The 9,674-nt window shown below is 38.7% G+C and overlaps 1 protein-coding gene across 1 annotated transcript; it reads left to right on the top strand.

Moving 5' to 3' along the window:
- Positions 1-3,688: 3,688 nt before the first annotated feature.
- Positions 3,689-6,327, top strand: LOC112241013 (elongin-C). The gene is made up of 4 exons (XM_024409203.2): positions 3,689-3,812; positions 4,262-4,295; positions 5,266-5,409; positions 5,909-6,327. Exons 2-4 carry the CDS (start codon positions 4,292-4,294, stop codon positions 6,097-6,099), a joined length of 339 nt encoding a protein of 112 aa, XP_024264971.1. The 5' UTR covers positions 3,689-3,812; positions 4,262-4,291; the 3' UTR covers positions 6,100-6,327.
- The last annotated feature ends 3,347 nt before the right edge of the window (positions 6,328-9,674 follow it).

The following is a 9,674-nucleotide window of genomic DNA, read 5'->3' as shown; positions in this document are numbered from 1 at the left end:
GTTAGTAGTATAATGTGTTATTAGTATAATGTGTTAGTAGTATAATGTGTTAGTAGTATATTGTGTTAGTAGTATATTGTGTTAGTAGTATAATGTGTTAGTAGTATAATGTGTTAGTAGTATATTGTGTTAGTAGTATAATGTGTTAGTAGTATATTGTGTTAGTAGTATATTGTGTTAGTAGTATATTGTGTTAGTAGTATAATGTGTTAGTAGTATAATGTGTTAGTAGTATAATGTGTTATTATAATGTGTTATTATAATGTGTTAGTAGTATATTGTGTTAGTAGTATATTGTGTTAGTAGTATAATGTGTTATTAGTATAATGTGTTAGTAGTATAATGTGTTAGTAGTATAATGTGTTAGTAGTATATTGTGTTAGTAGTATAATGTGTTATCATAATGTGTTATTATAATGTGTTAGTAGTATAATGTGTTAGTATAATGTGTTTATTATAATGTGTTAGTAGTATAATGTGTTAGTAGTATATTGTGTTAGTAGTAGAATGTGTTAGTAGTAGAATGTGTTAGTAGTATAATGTGTTAGTAGTATAATGTGTTAGTAGTATAATGTGTTATTATAATGTGTTATTATAATGTGTTAGTAGTATATTGTGTTAGTAGTATATTGTGTTAGTAGTATAATGTGTTATTAGTATAATGTGTTAGTAGTATAATGTGTTAGTAGTATAATGTGTTAGTAGTATATTGTGTTAGTAGTATATTGTGTTAGTAGTATAATGTGTTAGTAGTATAATGTGTTATTATAATGTGTTATTATAATGTGTTAGTAGTATAATGTGTTATCATAATGTGTTATTATAATGTGTTAGTAGTATAATGTGTTAGTATAATGTGTTATTATAATGTGTTAGTAGTATAATGTGTTATCATAATGTGTTATTATAATGTGTTAGTAGTATAATGTGTTATTATAATGTGTTATTATAATGTGTTAGTAGTATAATGTGTTATCATAATGTGTTATTATAATGTGTTAGTAGTATAATGTGTTAGTATAATGTGTTTATTATAATGTGTTAGTAGTATATTGTGTTAGTAGTATATTGTGTTAGTAGTATATTGTGTTAGTAGTATAATGTGTTAGTATAATGTGTTAGTAGTATAATGTGTTAGTAGTATAATGTGTTAGTATAATGTGTTATTATAATGTGTTAGTAGTATAATGTGTTATCATAATGTGTTATTATAATGTGTTAGTAGTATAATGTGTTAGTATAATGTGTTTATTATAATGTGTTAGTAGTATATTGTGTTAGTAGTATAATGTGTTAGTAGTATAATGTGTTATTATAATGTGTTAGTAGTATATTGTGTTAGTAGTATATTGTGTTAGTAGTATAATGTGTTAGTAGTATATTGTGTTAGTAGTATAATGTGTTATTATAATGTGTTAGTAGTATAATGTGTTAGTAGTATAATGTGTTATTATAATGTGTTAGTAGTATATTGTGTTAGTAGTATATTGTGTTAGTAGTATATTGTGTTAGTAGTATAATGTGTTATTATAATGTGTTAGTAGTATATTGTGTTAGTAGTATATTGTGTTAGTAGTATATTGTGTTAGTAGTATATTGTGTTAGTAGTATATTGTGTTAGTAGTATATTGTGTTAGTAGTATAATGTGTTAGTAGTATATTGTGTTAGTAGTATAATGTGTTATTATAATGTGTTAGTAGTATATTGTGTTAGTAGTATATTGTGTTAGTAGTATATTGTGTTAGTAGTATAATGTGTTATTATAATGTGTTAGTAATATAATGTGTTTGTTGTATCAGATGATCCACTCAGGCTCTAACTGAGAACCATGCTAAACTGTACATGAGACATGATCAATCCCAAACAATATGATGAGGGAATGAGATACAGTATGAAGCATGTAGTAGAACACACACACACACACACGAGTACACACACACACACACACACACACACACATGAGAGAGAACAGTGATACACACACTCCCCCCCTCTCTCTCTCTCTCTCTCTCTCTGTCTTTGACACGTGTATGTCGCACTTACTAAAGTGAGGTCGCTGACTTGGCTAGTATGGGTGATCCACACTCATCATGACTAAGGTCACACTTTCCTGTTTGACACGCTCAGCAGATCCCTGCCAACCTATCCACCTGTAACCCACACTATCACTCTCACTCCATATCCCTCTCTCTCTCTCTCTCTCTCTGTGTGTCTCTCTCTCTCTCTCTCTGTGTCTCTCTCTCTCTCTCCCTTTCTCTCTCTTCCTCTCTCTCTCTCTCTCTGCCTCTCCCTCTCTCTCTACACTCTCTCTCTCTACCCTCTCTCTCTCACCCTCTCTTTCTCTCTACCTCGCCCTCTCGCTCTGTCTCTGCTCTCTCTCTCTCGCTCTACCTCTTCCTCTCTCTCTCTTTCTACCCTCTCTGTCTCACTCTCTCTCTCTACCCTCTCTCTCTCATTGCTTCTCTCCCTCTCAGCCAACACACACATTGACAATTCAAAGTGCTCTATTGGTCTGACAAGTATAAATATCTTATCAGTACAAATACACAAAACAACACTGTTGTAAGCCTAGATACAGATGTCATACACACATTCACCACCACCACCCCCTCCCTCTCTCTGTGTGTGTCTCCTCTCTCTCAGGCCTATATTGATAGGGCCTGTGGTAGGGCAGGGGGCTGTTGGGGTGTGTGTCTGTCCGCCAGCAGTTGCTGTCCCCTGTCAGGGCTAGGGCTGACAGGCCTGAACAGCAGTGCCAGCGCTACATTAGCGTGTTAGCCTAGCCAGAACAAAGGTACGTCCTAAAATGGCACCCTATTCCCTTTATAGTGCACTACTTTTGACCAGGGCCCATAGGGAATAGGGTGTACACTACTTTGACCAGGGCCCATAGGGAATAGGGTGCACACCACTTTGACCAGGGCCCATAGGGAATAGGGTGCACACCACTTTGACCAGGGCCCATAGGGCATAGTGCTCTGTGTAGAGAATAGGGTGCCATTTAGGATGGAGACCAAGCCTTCTGAATGGAGCAGCAGGCTAACCCCCTGGAGAGACAGTTGGGTTAACAATTCTATTATGCACTGCACCAGTTTAGTAAAATTATGACATAATAGGGGATGTTGAAATTAAACAAACTTGGATTAATCATATCGATGGCCCAATGAAGGATAATTCCCTCTAACCGTATGGAAACATCTACTATAACGAAATATTATCATACTACTTCCTTTACAGTGTTGCTGCTATTGTTGTTGTTCTATGGCGGCAGGGTAGCCTAGTGGTTGGAGTGTTGGACTAGTAACCGAAAGGTTGCAAGTTCAAATCCCTGAGCTGACAAGGTACAAATCTGTCGTTCTGCCCCTGAACAGGCAGTTAACCCACTGTTCCTAGGCCGTCATTGAAAAACAGAATTTGTTCTTAACTGACTTGCCTAGTGAAATTAAAATGTAACCTTTTTGTAATACTGCTTTTTTGCCACCGAGCTGCGGTGTCGCCCCATTCTACATTGCAAAACCATGCATCAGATATCTTGAAAATGAAGGTAAAAAAGTCAAGAAACCCTATAAATGTTTTGCTTTGTTAAATGCACCTCTATTAAACCTTGAAAATATATGATACATTCCACCACCAGATTAGATTTATTTATGTCAACAAATGTCAGACCGGAACCAATGTAAGAGGGAACTTGTATCACCTATTGTGCGGTATCCTCCGGATTGAATTACAGACGCGCAACACTATTTAGCGGAACCGTTTCCTGTGTCAAAATATCTTGCTAGCCGACACCTCAACATTCAACTATTGTGTGGTAATGAACATAATTAATGAACATAATTATAATTATATTTTTGATATGACACTATATCATTAATAATAATCACGTAATTCACTATATTGTAAGATGTATTTGTCATCAGAATATATAGCTGTATTTTTGGTACCTTGATTGTTTGTCCAACTGGAAGGTAACGACTGGTTAGCCAACTAGCTAACATAGCTACCTTCTGATAGCTTGGTGCTTCAGCTGTGTTTTTACGGGTAGGGGTTAGATCATGGTCTCCGATTCAGGCTTTCAACTATTTGAGGGATGCCATGTAAAATATATAAAAAATATGTAACGCGTTTAGCTACCAAATAAAATGCTTCAATGTTTGTTATTAATTAGCCAGCTAACGGTATCTAGCCAGCCACCTGCAATTAGACATTTTGAAGTGTGACCAAGTGTGATTTTTAACAGAAGTCGTCTGTTTGTTTCAGGGACAAGAGTTTTTCGATTTTGAAGATAACATGGGTGAGTGGAATTGTTCAGTTGACATGTTTCAATGTTTGTTGTCAAGATAATGAATGAAAAAATGGCACCTCGTGGAAAAAATAATTACTAGCAAAGAGAGCAAGGCGAGAGGGATAACTGGGCCCAAAATCTATATTCTCCAGCAGGTAGCAGTATCGTGTGTTTTTTTTTTAAGGAGGTCAATGGTGTCTTATTGCTTATTTGCTAAAATAAAAGTTGTACTGATATGTGGGACTCTTGACATCCTGGTTAAATTTGAGAAAAAACACTCTGCTCAATGACTAGAATGGTCCCACACTGGGGACAAGCTTCCTGCCATCCAGGACCTCTATACCAGGCGGTGTCAGAGGATGTCCCTAAGAAGCGTCAGACACTAGCCACCCCAGTCAAAGAATGTTCCCTCTGCTTCCGCACGGCAAGCGGTACCGGAGCGCCAAGTCTAGGTCCAATAGACTTCTAAACCCCCCCCCCACTCACTATTTGTACCTTACTGCTGCTGTTTAATTATATGTTCAAATTATTTCTTATTTTTTAAATGGAATTGTTGGTTAGGGGCTTGTAAGTATTTCACTGTAAGGTGAAAACCTGTTGTATTCGGCGCATATACGACTAAATCAAATTTGATTTGATCTTGCCTTCTGTTTAAGAAATGTTTCCATTGTTGCAGCGGCCACTTGAGTGTCTGGTTAATATAATGGATAATGCAAAAAATTACCAACAAATTGAAATTAGGGTTTTATTTGACCTTTATGTAACTAGGCAAGTCCGTTAAGAACTAAATCTTATTTTCAATGACTGCATAGGAATGGTGGGTTAACTGCCTTGTTCAGGGGCAGAACGACATATTTTTACCTTGTCAGCTCAGGGATTCAATCTTGCAAACTTTTGGTTACTAGTCCAACGCTCTAACCATTAGGCTACCTGCCACCCCAGTTTCAGCAGTCTTACTTTTGCCTCTGCCCCTCATTAGATGGTGAAGAGAAGACCTACGGTGGCTGTGAGGGCCCAGATGCCATGTATGTGAAGCTGATCTCTTCTGATGGCCATGAATTCATAGTGAAGAGGGAACACGCCTTGACTTCAGGGACCATCAAAGCCATGTTGAGTGGACCAGGTAAGCCCTTGACTTCAGGGACCATCCAAGCCATGTTGAGTGGACCAGGTAAGCCCTTGACTTCAGGGACCATCAACGTCATGTTGAGTGGACCAGGTAAGCCCTTGACTTCAGGGACCATCAACGCCAGGTAAGCAGTGTTTGATTTAGCAAATATTGTACCTGGTGCTGGTCTACCAACTCAGTGGCCTAGTGGTTAGTGTCTGCTCTGAGATTGGAAGGTTGAGAGTTTGATCCCTGGCCGAGTCATTCCAAAGTGTTTAAAATGGGAAACGGTGCTTGGCACTCGGCATTAAGGGGTAAGACCCTTGCGATAGATTTGTGTCCTGTCCAGGAGATGTACATCAAGCTGCATTACATGACAACAAAAAAACAGGTTTCTCATCTAGCTCCTATCTAACCTCTGATTTGGTTGAGTGGGCCAGGAGGTAAGCAGACATTCAGGATAATGTGTTGGGATTTACATCATCCTAATGGGTCACTTCTCCCTTTTCTCCAGGTCAGTTTGCAGAGAATGAAACCAACGAAGTGAACTTCAGAGAGATCCCCTCCCATGTCCTGTCCAAGGTGTGCATGTACTTCACCTACAAGGTCCGCTACACCAACAGCTCCACAGAAATCCCAGAGTTCCCCATCGCCCCTGAGATCGCCCTGGAACTACTCATGGCTGCCAACTTCTTGGATTGTTAAAAACTTCAATAGAAATGTAGCAGTGTAAAAAAAAAAATGTTTTTTTGACTATTTAACTTGTTTGTTGCTTCAGATATAAAAACAAAAGTGAATGATGAGTAAGTTGGATGTAAAATGTTTTTTGTTTTGTTTTTTGCACCATGCTTTGTCTACATTCTGGTAGTAAAGATTTGAATCTTAATAAACTGATATGGCTGCTCTAGAATGTGACAAAGTGGCTACCCCTCCCCCCGTCGTACCCAATCATTCCTTTACCTCCCCCCCTCCCCCTGTCGTACCCTTTACCTCCCCACCACAATAAAGTATGCCTGAGTGTTTTGGTGCCAAATGGCTCCCCTTTTATGTTTAGTGATTACAACTTGTACATTGAATTAGAACAGAATAGATATTGAAGGTCTGTTGGCCTGGTTTATATTCATTAGTGCACACTAGCAAACCATGTCAAAATGTTTTATGATGAAAACAAGTTTCTTATAGGACATGCTCGGGTAGTCCTTCCCCTGTTTCAGTCCATATTTATCCATTTAGGTTCTAGTGGACACAAGCCTGGCAGAGTAGTCTAACCTAATATAAAGGTGTTGTTCCCCTGGGCCATCAACCTCTGGGAGTTCAGTTATCTGTTCCTGATAATGTGTTCATAGGGTCATACTGGTGTGACTGGATTACCCGTCCATAGACGGGTTCATGATGTCATATCACACGCCTCCAGTAGAGTGTAGCCTCAGTTTTTGCGTTTTAGATAATAAAATAACATGGGCAGGGTGGACCTGATCCCAGATCAGCACGGCTTCTCTGAGACGCTAGATAAATAGGGGCTGATGAGTATCTCGCAACATAAAACCTCATGTATCGAGGCAGACTAAGACAGTCAGCTACCTTTATGTCTGATGACTCCATTGACGAAATAATATAATGACAATGGATCACATCTCTTTATTACATCAGAGAGAAGACCGGTGGAGGCTGGTGTGAGGAGATATAGGAGGATGGGCTCATTGAAATGGAATTTCTGTGTGTTTGATGTCTTTGATACCGGCCCATATATTCCATGACAATGAGCCGGTCCTCCTATGCTTCCTCTCACCAGCCTCCATAGGTGGAGACACTGTTCAACATTGTAGCAATGTTCTCCCTCATAGGAGAAGAGAGAGTGTTTTTTTCCCCCTGCACTAATTTCACTGAAGCCTCTTAGACATCCGACCAGCGCTCCTGACTCTTTCTCATCGCAGGAGAGGCTGTGCGTATGACCTTAAAAGGTCCTCAACAACGTTTGGAGTCACATTATCTGGCTGTCTGCAAAAACACAGCTGGCATAGTGCCTGAAGAAATTATTCCCCACTCCTAGACCTTTTCAACATTATGTTGTGTAACAGCCTGAATATAAAATAGATTAAATTTAGATGTCACTGGCCTACACACATCACCCCCATAAAGTCAAAGTGGATCACAAGCATTTTTCTACACCCGCAATAACATCTGCTAAATATGTGTATGCGACCAATGAAATACGATTTGATTTGGAATACATTTTAATAATTATAAATGAAATGTCTCGAGTTAATAAGTATTCAACTCCTTTGTTATGGTAAACCTAAAGTTCAGGAGTAAAAATGTGCTTAACAATTTGCATAAGTTGCATGGACATAATCGTATTGTACAATAATATTGTTTAACATGAGTTTTGAATGACTACCTCATATCTGTACTCCACACATATAATTATCTGTGAGGTCCCTCAGTTGTGCCGTGAATTTCAAAAACAGATTCAACCATAAAGACCAGGGAGGTTTTCCAATGCCTCGCAAAGACGGACACCTATTGGTAGATGGGTAAAAAAAACAACAGTACACATTGAATATCCCTTTGAGCATGGTGAAGTTATTAATTACACTTTGGATGGTGTATCAATACACCCAGTCACTATAAAGATACAGGTGTCTTTTCTAACTCAGTTGCCCAGAGAGGAAGGAAACTGCTCAGGGTTTTAACAAATGAGGCCAATGGTGACTTAAAAACTGTCAGAGTTTAGTGACTGTGACAGGAGAAAACTGAGGATGGATCAACAACATTGTAGTTATTCCACACTACTAACTTAGTTGACAGAGGGAAAAGGAGGAAACCTGTACAGAATAACAAAATATTTCAAAACATGCATCCTGTTTGCATCAAGGCAAAAATATTGGCAAAGCAATTACCTTTCTGTCCTTAAAACAAATGTCTATGTTTGGGGCAAATCCAACACATTACTGAGTACCACTCTCCATATTTTCAAGAATAGTGGTGGCTGCATCATGTTATGGGTATGCTTATAATTGTTAAGGACTGGGGAGTTTTACGGGCATAAAAAAAAAAAATGGAGCTAAGCACAGGAACAATCCTAGAGGGAAAACCTGGTTCAGTCTGCTTTCCACCAGACACTGGGAGATGAATTCACCTTTCAGCAGGACAATAACCTAAAACACAAGGCAAAAATCTACACCTGGAGTTGCTTACAAGGAAGAGCGTTCCTCAGTGGCCGAGTTACAGTTTTGACTTTAATCTACTTGAATATCTATGGCAAGACCTGAAAACTATTGTCTAGCAAAAATCAACAACCAATTTGACAGAGCTTGAAGAATGTTCATAAAATAACAGGTAAATGTTGCACAATACAGGTGTGGAAAGCTCTTACAGCTGTAATCCATAAGCCAAAGGTGCTTCTACAATGTATTGCCTCAGGGGTGTGGATACTTACAGTACCAGTGAAACGTTTGGACACACCTACTCATCCAAGGGTTTTTTCTTTATTTTTTACTATTTTCTACGTTGTAGAATAATAGTGAACACATCAACACTATGAAATAACACACATGGAATCATGTAGTAATGAAAAAAGTGTTAAGCAAATTCAAAATGTATTTCATATTTTAGATTCTTCAAAGTAGCCACCCTTTGCCATAAATGACAGCTTTGCACACTCTTGGCATTCTCTCAACCAGCTTCACCTGGAATGCTTTTCTAACAGTCTTGAAGGAGTTTCCACATATGCTGAGAACTTGTTGGATGCTTTTCCTTCACTCTGTGGTCCAACTCATCCCAAAACATCTCAATATGGTTGAGGTCTGGTGATTGTGCTGGCCAGGTCATCTGATGCAGCACTCCATCACTCTCCTTTTTGGTAAAATAGCCCTTACACAGCCTGGAGGTGTGTTGGGTCATTTTCCTGTTGAAAAACAAATGATAGTCCCACTAAGCACAACCCAGATGGGATGGCGTATCGCTGCAGAATGCTATGGTAGCCAGGCTGGTTAAGTGTGGCTTGAATTCTAAATACATCACAGACAGTGTCACTAGCAAAGCACCATCACACCTCCTCCTCCATGCTTCACGGTGGGAACCAAACAAGTGGAGAGCATCCGTTCACCTACTCTGCATCTCACAAAGACACGGCAGTGGAACCAAAAATCTCAAATTTGGACTCATCAGAGCAAAGGACAGATTTCCACCGGTCTAATGTCCATTGCTTGTGTTTCTTGGCCCAAGCAAGTCTCTTCTTCTATTTGGTGTCCTTTAGTAGTTGTTTCTTTACAGCAATT

The sequence above is a fragment of the Oncorhynchus tshawytscha genome, linkage group LG29, assembly GCF_018296145.1.
Source record: "Oncorhynchus tshawytscha isolate Ot180627B linkage group LG29, Otsh_v2.0, whole genome shotgun sequence".
Taxonomy (NCBI): Eukaryota; Metazoa; Chordata; class Actinopteri; order Salmoniformes; family Salmonidae; genus Oncorhynchus; species Oncorhynchus tshawytscha.
Note: the sequence above shows the minus strand (reverse complement) of the source record. Positions and strands in the feature narration are given on the sequence as shown.